General features: G+C 41.6%; 1 protein-coding gene across 1 annotated transcript; it reads left to right on the forward strand.

Moving 5' to 3' along the window:
- The first annotated feature begins 4,732 nt into the window (after positions 1–4,732).
- LOC109895254 (polycystic kidney disease protein 1-like 2) lies at positions 4,733–20,536 on the forward strand. Its single transcript, XM_020488882.2, has 32 exons — positions 4,733–5,053; positions 5,724–5,882; positions 6,931–7,071; positions 7,160–7,567; positions 7,705–7,826; positions 11,267–11,443; positions 11,655–11,792; positions 11,914–12,067; positions 12,131–12,257; positions 12,426–12,546; positions 12,728–12,859; positions 13,068–13,293; positions 13,396–13,586; positions 13,708–13,938; positions 14,022–14,123; positions 14,218–14,396; positions 14,490–14,636; positions 14,734–14,933; positions 15,024–15,256; positions 15,444–15,666; positions 15,770–16,233; positions 16,332–16,428; positions 16,536–16,676; positions 16,753–16,938; positions 17,053–17,383; positions 17,551–17,684; positions 17,781–17,908; positions 18,027–18,187; positions 18,305–18,515; positions 18,716–18,817; positions 18,896–19,027; positions 20,119–20,536. Exons 1-32 carry the CDS (start codon positions 4,735–4,737, stop codon positions 20,269–20,271), a joined length of 5,970 nt encoding a protein of 1,989 aa, XP_020344471.2. The 5' UTR covers positions 4,733–4,734; the 3' UTR covers positions 20,272–20,536.
- The last annotated feature ends 1,477 nt before the right edge of the window (positions 20,537–22,013 follow it).

The following is a 22,013-nucleotide window of genomic DNA, read 5'->3' on the forward strand; positions in this document are numbered from 1 at the left end:
GAGATGTTCGATCAGGTTTAACTCAGGGCTGGGCCACTCAAGGACATTCAGAGACTTGTCCTGAAGTCACTCCTGCATTCTCTTGGCTGTGTGCTTATGGTTGTTGTCCTGTTAGAAGGTGAACCTTTGCCCCAGTCTGAGGTCCTGAGCTCTCTGGAGCAGATTTTCATCAAGGATCTCTCTGTACTTTGCTCCATTCATCTTTCACTCAATCCTGACTAGTCTTGCAGTCCCTGCCACTGAAAAACATCCCCGCAGAATGATACTGCCACCACCATGCTTCACCGTAGGGATGTTGTCAGGTTTCCTCCAGACGTGACACTTGGCATTCAGATCAAATAGTTCAATTTGGTTTCATCAGACCAGAGATGCTTGTTTCTCATGGTCTGAATGTCCTAACGTGCCCTTTGGCAAACTCCAAGTGGGCTGTCATGTGCCTCTTACTGAGGAGTGGCTTCTGTCTGGCCTCTCTACCATACAGGCCTGATTGGTGAAGTGCTGCAGAGAATGTTGTCCTTCTGGAAGATTCTCCCAACTCCACAGAGGAACTCTGGAGCTTTGTCAGAGTGACCATCGGGTTCTTGGTCACTGCCAAGTCCAAGGCCCTTCTCCCCTGATTGCTCAGTTTGGCCGGGCAGCCAGCTCCAAATTTATTCCATTTAAGAATCACGACGACCACTGTGTTCTTGGGGACATTCAATGTTGCAGACATTTTTTGTTACCCTTCTCCAGATCTGTGCCTCGACACAATCCTGTCTCAGAGCTCCTTCGACCTCATTGCTTGATTTTTGCTCTGACGTGCACTGTCAACTGTTGTATAGATAGATGTGTGCCTTTCCAATTCATGTCCAATCAATTAAATTTACCACAGGTGGACTCCAATCAAGTTCAACTTGGACTCCAACCAATCAATGCTGCACGGCAATCGCTCATCCATATATTTATATGTACTGTACATATTCTTATTCATTCCTTTACACTTGTGTGTATAAGGTAGTTGTTGTGAAATTGTTAGATATTACTGTATGGTCAGAACTAGAAGCACAAGCATTTCGCTACACTTGCATTAACATCTGCTAACCGTGTGTATGTGACCAATAACATTTTATTTGAAGTTGTAGAAACCTCTCAAGGATGATCAGTGGAAACAGGATGCACCTGAGCTCAATTTCAAGCCTCATAGAAAAGGGTAAATAAAATAAAAAATGTAATTGTTTTTTAAAATTATATATACATTTGTAAAATGTCAAAAAAATCTGTTTTTGCTTTGTCATTATGGGGTATTGTGTATAGATTGATGAGGAAAGTGTGTCCATTTTAGAATAAGGCTGTAACGTAACAAAATGTAGAAAAAGTGAGGGGTCTGAGTACTTTCCGAATGTACTTGTATGTACCAATCCCAGATTGCCCCTTTAAGACCTTTTTACCTTTCATAATAAATTGGTCCCCTCTCAAACTTCCTCTTCTCCTCCCCAACAGAGATTTTGCCTCTGGCTGACATGGCCTGGATAGTGGCCTGGGACGGTATTGAAAACCAATAATTAACCATTGTAACTTAATGAATGGATAAAGGGAAGTTTAAAGGAGTAAACAAGCATACATATGTTAAAATCCATGAAAGTGTCAGTAGATGGTAAGAGTTCACTGCCCATTATTTTGGCTACCATGGCTGGATGAAGAGATGTCAGTGACTTTGAAAGAGGGGCTTCAAAGGAGCTTAGGGGGTTAACAGTGTGTGTTTGTCTCAGTCACCAGATCGCATCCCAATTGCAGACTTATTGGAGATTCTGGAGTGGCGCCTGAGACAGCGTTTTCCACCACCATCAACAAAACATTAAATTATGGAATTTCCAGAGGAAGATTGGTGTCACCTCCCTCCAATAGAGATCGAGTGTCACTGTAAATTATTTGCAATCAGTGTATCAATAAATCAATCAATTAATTTTCTTGCACTGGTAATTGCGTCCTTCTGAGCCGAGGAGTAGACATGAAAATAGAAGGAAATTACGTAGGAGTGGCCCAGTTTTACTGCCTGTTCAGGGGCAGAACAACAGATTTGTACCTTGTCAGCTCAGGGGTTTGAACTTGCAACCTTCCGGTTGCTGGTTCAACGCTCTAACCACTAGGCTACCCTGCCGCCCTGAGAGGCCAGACCCTGAGAGGCCAGACTCTCAGTCTCCAGCAGGACTCAGTGGAATTATGGAATTAGTCCATGAGCCAGACCCCCAAATTTGGTCTATCAGGCTCACTGGAGGTGACAATGTGTCCTAGTGAATTTAGAGAATGTGTGATAGCAGTGCAGCAATGGAGCTTCCAGTAATAACTATTTCTTTCATTCCTCAATACCGTACAATTTTTCCATAGGGGTTTTACCCTATGACAGATAATGCTAATATACAAGTTATTGCTCACGTATAAGCTTTAATTATATATCATTGGATAGATTCACAGCTATCCATCAGACACATTTTTGGAATGTTCAGGTCAACAGAAGTTTAACCTTTGACCTAGAGGGTACATATCAGAATTACCTGTATAAATTGCTTTTAAAAGGAAACCCTGACACATTTTAAACTTTGTTTGACAAGTGGTTCTGAAAGGTCATTACCTTTCAAATGATATATAATATAACTAACTTTGAAAGCACTCGCTACAACTATTGTTTAATAATCACCCATATTATGCTATTGACATTAGAATTTTGGAAGCTTAGCCATATACTTTCATGTAGTGGGGCAACTATGTTTTTGAATTGTAACTTTGGTGATAGAGGCACCAGATTTCACACACATAGTAGAACAGGGTTTTAAACAGATGTGTAGATACAGGGCCATCAGAGGATTCAGGCATTAACCCCACCGTTTTTTTTCTCTCTCAATATGGCCGCCACATAACTCATTGGGGATACATTTCACAAATCTACAAGATCTACAAATATTTTCTAGCTGTGTACAGTATGTGCAATTTGGTGCCTCTATCACCAAAGTTACAATCCAAAAACATAGTTGGTCGAAGCTCTGAACATACCGAAAATGTGTCTAATGGACAACTGTAAATTGGAGCTTTCCAATGATATATGATTAAATGGTATATGTGACCAATAACTTGTTCTATACTGGCATGGTTTGTCAAAGGGTAAAATCCCTATGGGAAAATGTATGAAATGGAGGGATGAAAGAAAGCGTGATAACCGGAGAAAGCTCAAATTGCTGCACTGCTATCACACATTTTCAACTCTAGGGACATAGACCTTTAAAGAAATCACTATGAGACATCACCCCAAGTGAGCCCGACCGATCCCCCGCCCTGGCTCATGGACTAGTATGCACACTCCACACAAAAGTGCATGCACGCACACACATGCCTTTTCAACTCATTGTTGTGAAACTTACTGTTATCTAAATGCCAATTCTGTGCAAAATGATTACGCAATTTTTTCAAACACAGATCATGTCCATTATCTTTAAACACACGATAAGGCCACACACATTCAGGCATCTGGGAATAACACATTTAATATGTTCTGTTATTATCTCAGTACAATTATTGTAGCCTATCATGTTGACATGATGTAAGGCAACTTGAGTTTAATCCCACAAACTCCTTGAAGTTTTTAAAATGTATCCAAATGGAAAATGCATTAATCCACCATGACCTGGATTCTCTTTAGTCAATTGGAAAATGTAGAGCAGGCCTATACTTTGGACCTAAGTTTATTTGCCTTTATCTGTGCACATACTTAGCTATATGTGTTTATGGTTTTACAGAGGTCAATTCTACTGTCACTGATTACCACATAGTACAGCTGGTCTAGAGCAATGCTTCCCAAACTCGGTCCTGGGGCCCCAATGGGGGCACGTTTTGGTTTTTGCCCTACCACTACACAGCTGAATCAAATAACCAACTCATAATCAAGCTTTGATTATTTGAATCAGCTGAGTATTGTTAGGGAAAAATCCAAAACTTACACCCAGGGGGGCCCCAGGACCGAGTTTGGGAAGCGCTGGTCTAGAGTCCCATATACGCCAACATTCTTTCATTAGATTACATTTTCATACACAATAGAAACAAGGGAGATAAAACTGAATAAACACCAAATGACATGATCCCGACTCACATGCAGCTCCTAAAGAGAGACATGTTCTTATTAGTCAAAACAGATAGAAGACTTGTTGAGTTCACCACATTAACAAATGCATTTTCCTTTACAACTAAGGATGTCAAAAGTCCAGAAGAGTTGGACATGACTGTCAGGAGACAAGGCCACTGTCTGGGTCAGTGGTTGATTTAAAAGTCCTCTGACAGTTCACAGCAGTACCAATGTCAATCAACAAAATTCTTGGCCCTATAAAGTTTCATATGTGGTATAAATACAAAGAGTCTCAGTATTTTTGGACTTTTATAACTCTGATGGTCTTTATCTGGGTCATTGGTTTGTTGCTGCCAAACCTGTATAAAGTTGATTTACACCTGCAAGCTGCAGTGTGTTACATCAATGGTAGCCTTCAGAGGCACCCATTATTACTGTTGACACAGGTCCTTCCCTGAGGACCTTATTGTAGACCATTCATTATATCCCTGTGGTCTGTTGGTTTGTACACAAGGATTATGTCCATTAGAACTTCACAAAGAAAGTGCAGTCAGCCATAACAGGTCATTCTGTAATGTCAGGCCCCTTTAAAAGACAGCATGTCATCAGGCTGCCTGTAATAGTGCACAGGTGAAGGGGTGAAGATGGACAGCACTAATCTCTCTGTATTGCTCTTGATGGCTCTCCTCTTAAGCCTGTCTTGTGCGGAGGATGAGATGGCACCTCTATCCTGCCCAGAGTACCAAGAGGGTTTTGACGGCTCCTGTTATGAGTTTGTGGCTCTACCGCGTTCCTTCCTCAGTGGACAGGGCTGGTGTGAGCGGGGTGGTGGACACCTGGCCTTCATTCTAAATATTGATACACAGCAGTTCCTACAGAAGCACCTGCAGCCAGAGCAGGACTGGTGGCTGGGTTTAGCACCTGCCTCCCCGAACCTAACACTGGACTCTGCTGTTGCTGAAGGTAAGAGAGCAGCCCAGGCAACTAAAGTGGGCATTATTTGATGACACTAATGCATTAGATCCTTTGATCATGCAAAGGATCTCAAAGGGTGGGAGTAGAGTGCATTGTATTCATTTGAGCAGATATTGTACAGATTATTGTTAAATTTCCACTGCTGTCTCCCAACCTAAGACTAAGATGCTGGGCTTGTTCACTCCCACATCAGCTGGCTTCTTGCTGGGAGATTTATAATGTATTAATTTCGCACCATTGCTAGGAGACCATGCCACATTTACATATATATCCTACATATATTTAGCAGCTAATGAGGTACACCTGTCATTCAATAGGTTTTGCTGTCCAGTCCGTTGAATTAAAGCAGTCTTTTTAATTCTCCACACAAAGGACGAAACTTTATCACCTAATAGCGTTGTTTCCTTTCCTTACTGCTTCTTTACATATTTTATTAATGCCTCTGACATCCCTCATGAGAACACAAGCTATCATAGTATTTATTAAATTAACTAGATAGTACACAGTAAGCATGTCAGGTCGAACAGATGGGACATCTAATATTGTGGGAAAATACTTTATTTCCTCTCCTTTGAAGAGCAGGTGTTCCTAATGTTTTGTACCCTCAGTGTATATAGAATATAATACTTTCATTGGTGTTTGTGCTGTAAATCCTCAGGTCCTCTCTCCTGGCTTGATGGCTCTGATGTCAGCTACTCTAACTGGGTGAACGACCCTGATCCAGGGGCTGGCTGTGGGCACATACTGAGGAGCTCAGAGTTTCAGTGGGAGGCAACAAGCAACTGTAGCCAGGAGCTGCACTTCATCTGCCAATTTGGTTTGTATTTGATGTGTGTGTGTTTGTGAGGTAGAGAGCGAGGAGTGCAGCTGGATAGAACTGTTAATATTGTAAAACAAACACAGCTGCAGCAAAGGAGGGAAATGCACGAGAACAAAATTCCACTTGAGGAAGGAGCTATTGTATAATCAACATAAAAGATGTCTTTATCGCACTGGAAACCACAGTAGCCGAATAAAAGCAAAGCCACTGAATATAGCCTGAATATAGTGAAATCACATGCTTTGGTTGTAAAAACAATACAAACAAATAGAAATACAAGGTAGTAAATATTGACCTTTGCATTTAACGTATTGCACTGTTTGTCCTCCTGAGCTAGTATTTCATGCATGAATGGCAGACATTCAGAGTAGGCATTGTAATAAGGATCCTCTATCTAAACCATGTGTACTGATACCCCTCCCATAAATGTAATGGCTTTTGTACAACTCAATTCTAAAAAGGACGACAGCCTAATGAGGAAAACGATAATGACAATTTCATATAATTTACGTTATTAGTAGCACTTTCTGTAGTGACAATAACAGGCCTACAGTATATGCCCCTTATTATCTACACAGCTTATCCCACTCTGTTACAGTATGTACTATGTAAAGTGATTTTCCTCTCCCTCAGTATATAGGAAGCAGTGGTTGCTGTGTGGCCTTCAGACAGTGCATGTACTACATGCTTCTCTGCTTGATTCTAATCTCTCTCCCTCTTATCAGTTGGATTACACAACAACCAATCTTTAGTCGACCACAATGTGAAAAATGGCACAGCATCATCAGCCAATCAACTTTAGTTGTCCCTCAGGCATATTCTAATAATACAGCAACACACATGAGAATATATTCAATTCAAATGCAGAATGCAATGTGATGCATTTCAAATTAAACTAAACAAAAATACCCAAGTAGGCCATTAACTTTGTTCTAGTTTGGTACTTTTCAGTTCTTATATTTGAACACATTGGCAAGCTTGAGCGGAGACTAGCACCTAGCACACACAGTCATATTCATCACCCAGCTGTGTCTCTGGTCCACAGTCCAGAAACACATCATCCTTCAGAAGCCCATCGGGGAGTTTGGCATCATTAAGTGCTATAGCATGAACCAATCAACAGATGGTGCAAACTGCAAGGCCCTGTACGGAAGCCCCCTTCAAATCCAGGTAGAAGTAGAAGCTGGTAAGTAAAACCAACATGAGCCGAAATAAAAGGTCTTACATTTCCGAGTACAAATCTTGGTAGAATGAGACAACTTTGCTATCTACAGGTACGAATGTGACCTACAAACTCCACAGTGGGGAGATGTTGGTGGCCAATTCATCAGCAGTCAGAGGAATCGTCCCCCACAACATCACAGTGGGACCAGAGGTGGAGCAACAGCTGGGCTCTGGCTGCCACCAGCTGACCCTGCATGCCTCTAACGGGGTCTCGGTCTTGGGCGTGTCCACTGAGCTGCAGGTGTGTCTGCTGGAGCCTGTGGAGGGCCTGCTGGGATCAGTGATGGCTGAGGAGGGCGAGTGTCCAGACTCAGACCTCTATGTTAGTGTCTACCTAGACCGGGGAGCCCCAGTGCAGCTTCTCTTCCAGGTGTCTGGAGCCAACGACAGCATCTCTAAGACCAGAGACATGCAAAACAGAAGCATGCAGGTTTACAATATCTCAACCACTATCCAAGGTACCTAACCTATCTACTCAAACTGTCATCCAACAAACCTTACTCAGAGATTAAAACAGAGACTGATGAAGAGACCTTTTTTAAAATTCTTTATAATACTCATGTTTATATTATTCATATCAGCTGTTTTGTTACAGGATTTTTGCAAGTGAAAGTCAGGGCCTGGAATGTCTTCTCACACATGGATGTGGATGTGGGGAACACAACAGTTGTTTGTCACAACAGTTCAGACCTCAGGCAGAATGGCTATGCAAACACAGTATGTCAAATAGCTAAGAATTACAAAAAATGTATATATTCCTTTAACCTTAAACAGGTAGCACCTTTTTCACTAATTGTGAAGGTAATTATTTTCCTGCAGTTTTTCTTCACATATTTGTTTTCATCCCCAGACAGAAAAGCATATGAGAGTTCGCCGAGCCTATACCTTGAGAATTACTGCCATTCCAGAAACTGCCAGTCAAGACACTGAAAGCGTCAAACTTGAGGTAACTGGCTTAGGAGGACTATCAAATGGAAAGCGGAGCAAATTTGAATGGGAATGCAGTAAGTACCAGTTAAGGCCTTTAAGCCACAGGGCTGTTGAAGAGAACCCTCTCACCTCACCCTATTACAGTATAAAATGAAAAACAATGACTGTAAACTTTGTTTTATAACGTCCATTTTCCGTAACAATCGTTTTTTCCCCTCTGTTTACTCCGTGTTGTGTCTGTCATCTTTTTACAGCATGGCCTTATGGTGATGTTTTCTAACCATTTTCCCTTTCCAATTCCAATAGAAGAAGACTGTAAAGGGAAATGCAATGATAAAACAACAGACAAGACTCGTTTGATTGAAAAAGACTGTCTTCCAAACCCATTTGAGTTTTTTGAATACACTTTTTCTGTGAAGACAAGGAGTGGCGATGGGAAATGGTTCGACTTGTTTTCAACATCCCAATGCATCACGGTTACTCCAACGAACTTCGCCAACTTTAGAATTTGGTAATATGGGGATACGCTTCAAATAGTGAAGTTAATATAATTATAAATATAATATATTTATAATATAATATAAATATAATATAAAACAAAGTCATGCTATTTTATTTCATGACATGATAACTCCCATCAGTGTCATTATAAAAACAGGCAATGACAATATTATAAAAATTGCTATTTAAATATCCTAGAAGCCTATTAATAATTCTAGTATCATCGTCATAATCATCCTCAGAGAAGTACAGGTAACTGCCAAAATAAAGGAAACACCAACATAAAGTGTCTTAATAGGGTGTTGGGCCACCAGAACGGTTTCAGTGCACCTTGCATAGATTCTACAAGTGCCTGGATCTCTGTTGGAGGGAGGTGACACTAAGCTTCCTCTAGAAATTCCATAATTTAGTGTTTTGTTGATGCTGGTGGAAAACTCTGTCTCATGCACCACTCCAGAATCTCCAATAAGTCTGCAATTGTGTTGCAATCTGGTGACTGAGACAAACACACACACACACACACACACACCTTAAACCCCCTATGCTCCTTTGAGAGCCCTCACTGACATCTCTTCATCCAGCCATGGTAGCCAAAATAAAAATAATAACAACTGGGCATTTTTATACATGACCCTAAGTATGAGGGAATAATAATAATAATTGCATAATTAACTCAGGAACAACACCTGTGTGGAATGCTTTTGGACTGGCCTAGGTGGCCATACAGAATGATACTAAATATCTGGAATGAATTGGGTTAGAAATGATTTAGCTTAAACTATTGACAGATTTGTAATCCTTAAGTGTACAACAGGGTAATGACATTAGCATGCTAATTGACTGATTTAATTAAAATTCAGAAGTAAAGTGGTCACATTTAACATGCGTTGCTCTCATGCCTATGGAGCATGTTGTAATGACACTAATAATAATGTTGCATTAAATGCCCAATAATGACATAATAATGTATGTATTGCTTTGTTATTACAATGGTAAACAGTTTCTGGTACAACACTGTTCCTATTTCCATTTGTATGATAACAATAACTGCTGAACTCCATTGATATGTATTTACGAAGCAATAATCAATTTACTATGTTACAAAATGTGAATTCAATGTTTTTAAGATCTATTTTATGCTAAAAACATTCCCATATTCTTTCAGTTGCCAGGATAATTGTAATATAGTGGATGTAAAAAAAGATGTCATATTCAAATTGGACTGTAACTCCAGTTGCCCAAAGGTAATTTGGCAAATTGAGGACCCAAAATCTTCAACAGTAAGTTTGAGATTCCTTTATTGTTGCATGCTGAATGCAATCATATGTTTTATTGGTTTCAAATCTAATTTTATTTGTCACATACACGTGTTTAGAAGATGTTATTGTGGATGTAGAGAAATGTTTGTTTTCATGTGTGAATTAGTTTCATTGGAGTGCATGAATCAATTTATTGACTAACCCATGCTGTCTAATTTGGAGTTGACATATTCTAGATAAATAAAAACAAGTTGATGCATGAACACATTATTTGTGGACTGCATGTGATGGACTATACAATAGCCAGAGTTCAGCGTACATGAGGACAACATTTTGAATTCTGTGGTCTTCTAGGGTGCCCTGCAAAACTGTTACAAAAACACAGGGAAAAAGCCACTTACGGAAAGAAAAGATCAAGATGGTCAGAAAGAGTACAAAGTGAGCAAAAACTACCTGAAAGAAGCTTCAGATAGGCTTCAGAATCTCCATGTGATAGTTTATGGTGAGTATCTATTCCTTGTATTCAATTCCAAAAACACTATAAGTACAGGCTAAAAGTTCGGTTAACTCAGTTGATAACAGGATGTCCTTCAGATATGTTGAACTTGCATCAAACTGTTCTTTAGCATATCGACAGAAATTTAGACATTTCCCGACTGATCAATTAGACATCCCCATTTTTGTTTGAGATATTTATAGGAGCATAGTTGTGATTGATTCATCCTCAGAAAGTATGGACCAAATGTAACATGTTCACGAGTGGAAATAACATAAATATCCCTGTATATCACCGTTCTTTAGATAAGGAAACTTTTGAATATGCCAGGTACACCATTCAGATACCAGGTGTTACGACTCCTGCCCCTGCTGATACTACGCCACCTGTAACCTCTGCTCCGGCTATCACCTTAAGTCCCCCTTCATGTAGTATTTACCCTCCGTATGGCACTGTTCTGGATCCTTTCAATATCACCTGTACAACACCTACATCCTGCACAAACGGCTGCCAATATTGTTTTAAAACTGACCAAGGTGAGTATCCCTCTTTGCCAGTGTTGTATATTTCAGGAAACCTTCTCCCATCAAAGAAGTTTAGCACCAGAGCCAGATTAAGATAAAAATGCCATATTGATTTAGTAAAAATAAAAAAATCTATGTAATCAGATAGTTTTTCTTCTTTATCTTTCAGGTAAACATCTGCGCTGCAGTTCTGTAAATAAAGTAACGTTAATCTTCCTACCTGTTGGGGAGATAAGCAGCAACTACATGCTGTCGGTAGAGGTGACTGTTACAGAATTGAACACAAAGACACGTGGAAGTACCACAATCAACACTGAGGTTTGTTATTACCAAACAAAATAAATAATAAATGATATAATTTCATGTATGGGCTCTGTCTTGCCTTTCATCTCCATAGTTCACATCCATTTAGTAATTGGAGCACTCATTTAGTTGTTATCCCCCAAGGTGCGGCCAGCCAAGTCCGGAACTCCAGTGCAGGAGCTCCAATCTGCAGTGGCGTACACAGTGGCTAATCTAGGGCAGCAGGGGATGCTCTCTGGAGAGACCCTTGGACAGATGTTCAAATCTGTGTCGGACATACTGAATAAAGGCTCCAGTCAGGAAAAGAATGACAGGATGAAGGTATAAGGAGTGTGTGTGGGGGGGGGATACTAAATGTATATGAACTTTAAGACAAAGATAGTGGTATGTTTTCGTTGAGTTTACAAGACAGATGTTTGTGAGGTATCCTGATTGAATAATCCAGATGGAGATTGTGCAATTGGCGTACATGTAAAAGGTCCAGGTTAAGGGCTTTAAACATCATTCTTCAATGTTGGTGTGTCTCCTTAAGCTGCGAGAACAGATGCTGATGAATTTAACTGAAGCACTGGAGATCAGCTCCAGCAGCACTCCTCAGAAAGTGCAGCTGACGGCCAGAGCTGTGGCAGGACTCACCAAGAGGGGGGATGAGCTGAGTCCCGATGCTCAGGTACACTTGGATAGACCTAGCCCCCCATGGAAGCAGGGTAGCATGGAGTAATTCACACAAACACATTGGTCAAAATGTGCCCAGAATAAAGACTTCATTTCAGATGGTCTATTTTTTCCAGCTTGAAGCTAGCTTCCTGGTGGCAAACCTCAGCTCTTCCCTCCTCTCCATGAACGTCAGTGAGCATGGTGGAGAAGAAGAGATGGTGCAGGCAGCTACACCAATTGTAGAGGCAGCCAGCAATATCCTGGATGTTTCCTCAAATGTGAGCACTAATTTACCTTCACTTAGTCTAATGACAGTAATGAAGCATCCTTACTTAACAGTTTGTCTTTCACAGAGAGAAGTCTCTGATTTACTTCTCAAGGGCATGGACAATGTGCAGAGTGCACTGTTGAATTGGAAGAAGGTTGATGAAGATCCTGTGATTGTCAACAGCTCTCAGATCACTGTGTTTGTGAACAGGTAAGAAGAATGTGGGCAGAGGACATAAGAAAAGGAACTGTAGTTTTAAAAAGCAACGATTGCACCACATCAGACATATTTTAATTGCTGTTACAATGCGATGTCTGCAAGACATTGCAACTGTTATATAGCCTCAATAATGAGTGACAGCATATCATGCCCTCTCAGAGTGTCAACAGAAACTATTCAGATGCAGTCTATAAGCAACCCAATAAGCTCCTCTGCAAGCTTTTCCTTCCCTCCCCTGGGTGCTGATGTCCTTTCTCCAGATGAACCAGTGGACGTGCGAGTAAGTGTGCATGTGGAACTATATACTGTATGTATGTATTATCATGAGTCAATATGCATGAAAGGTATTTTCATTGTGAAGAGAGATATTTGTCTTTTTGTACCTGTTAGTTTTGTTGATGAATAATTAGGTATGGTTTTTAAACCCTCTCTCTTGATTCACTATTTCCCATTTGTTACAGATGCTAAGTTTCAAGAAGAACCCATTTTCATGGAGCGAGGAGAACAACATTACCGGCACTGTGGGGTCTGTCTCCCTGACAAGAGGAAATGGTTCTGTCATCCCCATAGAGAACCTATCTGAGGAGATTGAGGTCAGAGTGCTGCAAACCCCTTCATATTCTATGTCATTTGAGAGTGTAACAATTCTACTGTTGCCTTAATAATACCATATTAAATTAAAGATATAAGATTGCAGATCCTGGATCAGATATCAGTGGCGAATGACATTCTGCTGTATATAATAAATTATATACCCATTATCTCTTCTTTGAAAAACATAATCTCTTCTTTGATGCTCAGATCTTCTTGCCAAGGCCTGAAGGAGTGCAAGCAAACAGCACAATACTGTACTTGGGAAACTACAGCACACTGATGGTCGACGTCCCTTCACCTGATGTAACACTGGTGCTGAAGATAAAGCCATCGAAGGACATAACCTTTCAACTGTTCCTGGGGTATAAAGACTACCCAAACGATAAACAATACATAGCTAAGACTCAGATGCCTCACCAGAGCAACACGCAAGGTGATGTACCTCCTGAACGTACATGAGTCACGTAGACATAACAATTGTGAAGCATGGTGAGCGGAAAACATTTAATGTTTTGTGTGTGTGTTTTGGGTACAGAGGAGAAATACACCTGGGTCCTGGGTCCCAAAGATTTGACAGGAAAAGTTGGGGTGCATTACCTTGTTGTGAGGCCCATTGTGGAAGCAGGGGTTAAATCCGTCAATGCCACTGTGACTGTCACCTCCATTGCTGCTCAGTGCACATATTGGAATGAAACCTTATCCACCTGGAGTGAAGATGGCTGCAGGGTGAGTTAAACAAGTACTACACAACACAACACCTTATGATAAAACAAAGGCACATTGCAGCATCCCTGCAATCCTAGACCAGGCTATAATGAAATACATAAACCAACTGTGATCTCCTTAGGTTGGTCCTTTAACCACGCTATTGGCCACCCAGTGCTTATGTACGCACTTGACCTTCTTCGGGAACTCTTTCTTCGTCATGCCCAACCTCGTAGACGTGTCACGTACGGCTGAGCTCTTTGGCACCTTCGCCCAAAATCCTGTGGTGGTGTGCTTTATTGGTTCCATCTTTGTTGCTTACGTATTGGTGGTCATATGGGCACGCAGGAAGGACATCCAGGACACAGCCAAGGTCTGACTTGAAAAACCACTGCTACCATTTTATCATCTTTGCTGTTGATGCTGAGTTTTACCTTCAAGTGTTACTTCTTATAGGTGAAGGTGACATTGTTGGAAGATAATGACCCATTAGCTGAATACCGTTACATGCTGAATATCAGCACTGGGCATCGGCGTGGTGCTTCCACCTCCTCTCAGGTCAGTACCAACAGTTCCCACTGCTGCAGGACATCATATTCTGTTCTCTGATAAAACCACACTCAGTCATCCTGACCCTGTGTTGATGCTGCAGGTTACTGTGACTCTGCTGGGCATGCAGGGAGAGAGTGAGCCACACCACCTCACTGACCCTGACAAGCCTGTGTTTGAGAGGGGTGCAGTGGATACGTTCCTGTTGACCACACCCTTCTCTCTGGGGGAGCTGCAGAGCATCAGGCTGTGGCACGACAACTCAGGGGGGCACCCAGCCTGGTAGGAAAGGGGGAGGAGGGGAAAAATCCATGACCAAAGTTGAACTTTGAAGTGAAGATGTAGGTCTAGTTGACAATAAGAGTTTTCTTGCAGGTACATAAACAAAGTTATGGTGCAAGATGTAGAGACAGGACAGAAGTGGCACTTCCTGTGTAACTCATGGCTGACCATAGATATGAGTGAGTGCACTCTGGATAAAGTTTTCCCTGTAGCCACGGAGATGGATTTGAAGAAATTCAGGTGAGAAGGAACTTGAATGCACCTTAGAATGGTAAAATATTAATAAAAATCTAATTGTCCATTATGGTACAAGCTTCCTATACCGTATATTCTGCAGCAATATGTTCTTCATGAGGACGGCAAAGGATTTCCGTGATGGCCACATTTGGTTTTCTGTGATCAGCCGGCCTCCAACGAGCACCTTCACATGTGTCCAGCGAGTCTCCTGCTGTTTCTCTCTGCTGCTGTGCACCATGCTGACCAGCATCATGTTCTGGGGCATCCCCACCGACCCCTCTGAGCAGACCATGGACCTGGGTATGGACGCCTGCACAGTATTGGTGGCATTTGGAAATGGTAGGTTTTCAGAACAATAACTCGTTCTTCTTTTTCTTTCTACTCCTGTAGGTCATATCGAGTTCACCTGGCAGCAGCTGATGATTGGAGTTCAGAGTTCAATCATAATGTTTCCAATTAATCTCCTCATTGTGAGTATCTTCAGAAACACCCGCCCCCGAGAGACGAAGCCTGGAAAGCCCAAGGCAGAGGTGTCCAAGCAGGGGAAGACTGGCAGAGTGTCTCCCTCTCAGCCCTCCTCCCCACAGAGGGACAGAGAACTCACACCAGACACAGTCATCAAGGTAAACTATGTCAATATATTAATATTCCAATTGAAGCCAACAGTCCCTACCATAAAATCTCATTTTAGATACTGTATGTAAGCCATGATTTGTAAGTAGACAGTTGTAAGTTTGATCTCATCCTGGCTGTCTTTATTCTGTATTCTCTCCACATTAGCAAGGCTGTTAATGTACTGTATTCTCGCAGGACATAAAGAAGATTGCTCAGTCACTCTCCAAGGCTATGAAGAGCCCCATTCCACGCCTGGAGTTAGAGATGAAGTCTGGACCACAGACTGATATCAACACTCTGCTCTCTCTGGTGGAGGACATCATCCGGCAGCAGAACAGAGCCAGTGGAGAGTTCTACACTGATGCCTCCAAGAAAGAGGGATCGCTCATTCTCTCACTAGGGGTAACCAATCTGCAAGGTACAGCCCGAGCCTCCAGATCCTACAATGATGATCATCAGTATTGGTTGAAAATGTTAAACTCTGTCTGACCCATATATTTCCTATATCCCTCTGCTTTCAGAGACCAGCATGTGTGGGAGCCCTGAGAAGACTGGGGATGGGAGACAGAAAAGGAGCACCAGCAGCCAGTATCTGTACAGGCAGCTACACCATGTAGAGAAGGAGCTGAGCCTACTGGGACCTTCTCGCTTCCCCAACCCAGACAGCTACTGCCAGGCAGTGCAGCAGGTCCAGGGCATGAAGGGACTGCTAGAGTCTTCCAGCCTGGCAGGGGATGAGCTGGCTCAAAGTCCGGGCCAAGCTGAGAGTAGTGATGGGGACAGTGGCAGTAAAAAGTGCTGTCAAGACGGGCTGCCCTGGTGGTTTGTGTTTATCGGCTGGATACTGGTGGTAGCCACCAGCGGAGTATCAGGATACTTCACCATGATGTATGGGCTGACCTATGGGAAGGACCGCTCTATAAGCTGGCTCATCTCCATGGTCGTTTCTTTCTTTCAGAGCCTCCTAATCATTCAGCCACTGAAAGTGAGAAACATTAGATTAGAACTTTCTCATTTCAATTTAAAATGCCCTGCAGCATGTATCTGTAATCTGGGTATAACTTTGTGGATTTCCTAACACAGGTGCTAGGTTTTGCAGCCTTCTTTGCTCTCGTTCTGAAGAAAGTTGATCAGGAGGAGTATGGGGATCCAAAAATTGAGGGGGCACTCAGAAACCCAGGTTCTTAGTTTTCCTTATTTACAGTTTTGGGGAAATTCTGTTTACTTGTACATTAGCTAGACTTTTACAACATTAATCCATGTAAGATGACACAATCTGGTCCACAGATGACCCTGATGTAGTCTGGGCTGTCAGGAGGGATAGCACACGTAGCTACTACCAGCCCCCGCCACCCACAGACGTCGAGAGGATGAGGAACAACATGATCAAGGAGCAGAAGGTTTTTGCCCTCATCAAAGAGATTCTCAGTAAGAGGAACCACTTTTTCATTCACTGCATACTATTGGTTAACATACATGTTTAAGCCCTATGATTCTGTTGCAGCCTACATGGGGTTCATGTGGATGTTGCTCCTTGTGGCGTATGGTCAGCGGGACCCTAACGCTTACTTCCTGATTCAGCACATTCGGCAGAGCTTCAGCCAAGGGATCTCAGACAGCATGAGCCACGGAAATGTGTTCACCTGGGCAAATACCTCTCTTCTCAGCAACCTCTTCGGAGAGTACCCAGGTAGGATTCTCTAAAGAGGATGTTTATTTCTTTGAAAAACACGATGCTCCAAAATGTCCTAAATAAAGGTTTGGATTAAATCCTGTGTCAACAAAAGCAAATGGTGTGTTATAGGTTTCATCACAGATGGGAACTCCAAACTGGTTGGTAATGCCCGTCTTCGCCAGGTGAGGGTGCAGAAGAATTCCTGCCGAATCGCCCGCTCCATGCGCCAGGCTGTACCTGACTGCCATGCTCCATACTCATGGGAGGTGGAGGACATGGGCTCCTATGGGCCAGGCTGGAACCGCTCTGCGGGTGAAAACACCTCCAAGACCCTCCGCAGCCCCTGGCAGTACCAAACCCAGGCCCAACTCAGAGCTCAACCCATCTGGGGCAGTGTGGTTCTCTACAGGGGAGGGGGGTTTGTGGTGGACCTGGGCCCTGACTCACAGAATGCTAGCAGGTAAGCTCACAATTTCCAATGCTTCAAATTGATCACAATTATCATGCCATAGCAAATGTATATAATGTTATATAATGGAGGTTGGTGCCCCGGTCCCCAAAGGCTGTAGTCCGGCCCTGTGTATCGAAGGGTGTATTTGAATTATTCCATGTATTCTGTCCCTGCAGTACCCTTCAGCATCTGTTTGACAACACCTGGCTTGATATGTTCACCCGAGCAGTCTTTGTAGAGTTCACAGTGTACAATGCCAATGTCAACCTCTTCTGCATTGTCACACTCATGCTGGAGACCACAGCTGTAGGTGAGACAGTTGTTATATCACTCCATGATACAGCATAAAGTAAGTATTTAAAGGCATCCAAAACTCAGATTGTCAGCACCTGTCTTATTCTCTTAGGAGCGTTCCAGTTTCGCAGTGAGCTGCAGAGTGTCCGACTATACCAGTCCACCGGTGGACTCCACATCTTTGTCATGGCCTCTGAGGTCATCTATTTCCTCTTTATCTTCTACTACATGTATGTTCAGGTAAGCCTTCATTTAAATTAATTTCTTATATGTAAAGCGTATAACATCTGTGAAACAATGGTCTAGTGCCATTGTTCTGGAATTCCTCCTCTGTCTAACTCTTCTCATCTCCTCACAGGGAAAGCTGATGAAGCTGCAGAAGTGGGCTTACTTCAAGACAAAGTGGAACCTGCTGGAGCTCGCCATCATCCTCCTGAGCTGGAGCGCACTGTCTGTCTTCATTAAGAGGAGCCTGCTAGGGAACCGGGACATGGAGTACTACCACAACCATAAAGACCAGTGAGTTCACACTGGGTTGGGGTATCATGAGTTTTTGTTCTTCTTTCGCTAGTCTGTTATCCCTATTGTTGGTCCGTTGCTCCTGTGTGATGTTCAACTTCTCCCCTCTCTATCCAGGTTTGCCAGTTTCCATGACACAGCCACAGCAGATGCAGTGCTGGGATATCTGATTGCATTCCTGGTGCTATTGGCTACAGTCAAACTGTGGCACCTGATGAGGTTCAACCCCAAGCTACACATGATCACAGCCACACTGCAACGTGCCTGGACTGACATATCCGGCTTCATACTGGTCATCACCATTATGTTCCTGGCCTATTCTATGATTGTAAGGGTCTTCCTGGAAAACTTTTCATTCTCCAACTTTCCTATTTGACATTCTCTTGTAGCAATGCATCTGTATTCCTAATAAATTGCGACGTGCTTGCTTTTGTGATAAATGTCTCTTCAATTTAACTGAATCTTTCACAGCTGAGTTATGATTCATTCGCTTTGACACTAAATCTAGCATGTGTTCATTGTCTACAGTCTAATCTAATGTATGGCTGGAAGCTGTACTCATATAGGACTCTCCTGGATTCTGCTCTGACCATGGTCAGCTTGCAACTGGGCATCTTCAACTATGACGAGGTTAGTAAAGGAAAGCTCTCTAAATTACAGCTATGGCCATGATGGCAGGTCTTTGATTGGTATCTCCTTCCAATCCAGGTTCTTGATTACAACCCGGTGCTTGGAGCGTTCCTCATTGGCTCCTGCATTATATTCATGACCTTTGTGGTTCTGAACCTGTTCATCTCAGTCATCCTGGTGGCGTTCACTCAAGAGCAAATGCATCACAAGGTACTGTGCATCATAATCATATAATATTCCTTGTTTATATAACGGATGGGTCTAATCCTGAATGCTGATTGGTTAAAACCGCATTCCAGCTGATTCCACAAGTTACCACTGACTAAATCTATGACGTATTTACTCTGTTCCATCTGACTGCGCAATCCACTGTCTCATCAGCCCAGCCTAGCCATTTACAAACTTGATCTCCACTATAAAAAGCATCTAGACATTATCTCACATTTCTTTTAGACTGACATTTCGTTTTCAACAGCAGATATTTCTATAAACCTTGCTGTCTGCATCTCCAACATTTTAAACATTGTTTCGATATTCAAATTCTATCTCCAGCTGTTCCATAGTAATGAAGGAGTCGGGACGAGACAGAGAGGCAGGCTGCGTTTCTCATCCAGTCAAAATCATGAATCAGCTGCCGTCATTTTTATGGATAAATGCAAAGAAATGTCAGTTGAAAATAGCTTAAACAAAACTAAGTGCAGCTAGTTTGCAGTCTCTCCAGCTTCAGTTTGAAGTGATTAGCTGAGTTGTTGGCTCCTCTGAACAACAGTGTCCTGACAAGTGAACACATGTTCTATGCCAAGCGAAATCGTGCCTCATTAGCTCATTATATCACTAGAAAACAGTTTAAACAAATGCAAATGCAGTTACTTTGCTGTTATTCTGGCTGCATATTTTGTTGTGAATGTAAGTTACCCATTGTTGACTAGCTAGCAAGCAAGGGATAAGAACGTTGCCAGCCAGTATGGCAATGGAACATTTAGAATGTATAACTGGGTCGCATCCATAAATACAGAACAAAAAGACTGAACGGCTAGCCGGCTTGGGTAGGATGAAATAGTTTGAATAAATTAATCCAAATAACGTTTTTCATTCAAATATGTCAATCATTATTTGAATATGTTGGTAACCCGAAGTCGGTGTTTGGAGGACTGCCAATATATCCTCCAAACACCGGCTTCGAGGGCATTATCACTTAAATAATACAGTATCAACACCACCATTTAACAGTGGCAATTGGCTACTGTAGGTGTATCAATGTCAGACCAATCAGATTTGACTGATCTTTTTTTTTTTTACAGCCCTCAGAGGAGGAGGAGATAGTGGATCTGATGCTGATGAAGTTCTGCAGCTTGTTCGGGATCAAATATAAGAAAGAAGAAAGTAACAGTCCCAAGGTGATTGCCAACCATGCCTCTGTTACTAAGCAAGGACCCTCCACTATATCCTCATAGATGCTTAGTTCTCAGTAAAGATCTACTCTGTATGAATTGATATTGGAACTGCTTTCATTTATGTTGCTCAATAGGAGTATTAAAACATGTTATATCAAGACTTTTGCACCACTTGTATGGTTGCTTGTAGCTGTTTAATGAAATCAGCATATGTACCATGTAACCATATGTACATATGTACATGAAATAATAATTCCTCTATCTAACAGTTCTGCTTTTTCAATATATTTAGTTCCAAAATAAATAAACAATATAAAGGGTGTTGAACCATAGCAAACTGTATTCTTTCATCATTCTAATGGGTTGCATTAAGATCAGATAAAAGGCCTGAGATGACTGTTGTGGGCTGCGCAATTCATTCCGATCACTTTCCCTAGGATAAAGAACTACTACAGAAATGGTTTAGTGCAGTTTCTGTTTTTACTTGTAAGAGTTGGGTGCAGACCTAAGTTCAAATCCATGTGTATTTGAGTATTTGTTATATAAATACTTGTTTTCTTTGTATTTGAGTAGTTTCAAATACACATCCTGTATTTGAGTATTTTCAAATACACAGCCCAAAACAAGTACCTTTATTTGAGTATTTGAATGGTTACAACTAAATTGTATTTGAAAGTATTTTTCAAATACTTGGGTTAAATGCATGAGAGTGTATTTTTATTTCAAGTAAAGTTTATCTGGATGCGGGTATATTTACATACACTAGTGTTGCTCCCTATTGTATTGGGTTGCACAAAAACAGTTTGTGGGAAGCCAGAAGTAAATAAAAATTCAATTTCAACTTACTGTTCTGGTGTGCAGGATGGTTGGTCATTAAAGGGATACTTCAGGATTTTGGCAATGAGGCCCTTTATCTACTTCCCCAGAGTCAGATGAACTCGTGGATACTTTTTTTATTACAAACCTCAATTAGCCACCATTTTCCCTACATTTTCCCCCCACGTCCCCTAGCATTTCGAGTTTCAGCCAACGAGCTTTAGCCTTTCTCCATTTTAGTGACAGCTAGCAAGATGCACACAAAGCAGAGCGAGAAAGAGCACTGATGTGGTGCACATGTCTGCAAATATGCGATTTTTGGGAAACACTTTTGGCTCATGCGTGCTACTTTCAGAACTACTGGCTACAAAAGTACTGAAGAATCTCTTTTAGATGGGAGGAATTTAAAACCAAATATCTAAACAAACATATTATTAAAAATACTTCCCAAAGGTGGGTCTATTTTAGGCCCACTTGCTCTCTACTTATCTCATGTCAAAATTAAATTCCCCTCTATTTTTAATTCTAAAATTCAAAACAATGTCTACACAATTCGAAATGTTTCGTGGCCACCAATGATTTAACATTTATATCAAAATTAACAAACCATTTCATGCATTAGTGCTTTGAATTTGTCCTCGGGTGTGGCATCATTATTCATGTAAATATAAATGTTCAATGATTCTCAAATAGACAAGAAAATGAATTGTACTCATTATTAGTTTCTTCTGTCTTTAAATCAGTCATGATTTTCTGGAATTTCAATTAAAAAACAAATTATTTTCTTGTACAATGACAATAACCAAGCGCCTCCCCATTACATTTTGAGTAAAATTTACCGAAATTTTGCCAAACCTTGAGAAAAAGTAATTAATTTACTTGTGTCTTATGATGATGTTACCTGCCACATGCAATTATTAACAATTATTATTATTTATTTTTTTCTTCACATTTTGTCCAAGACAACACCTTTTTTCCCTATCATT

Source organism: Oncorhynchus kisutch, linkage group LG8, assembly GCF_002021735.2.
Source record: "Oncorhynchus kisutch isolate 150728-3 linkage group LG8, Okis_V2, whole genome shotgun sequence".
Taxonomy (NCBI): Eukaryota; Metazoa; Chordata; class Actinopteri; order Salmoniformes; family Salmonidae; genus Oncorhynchus; species Oncorhynchus kisutch.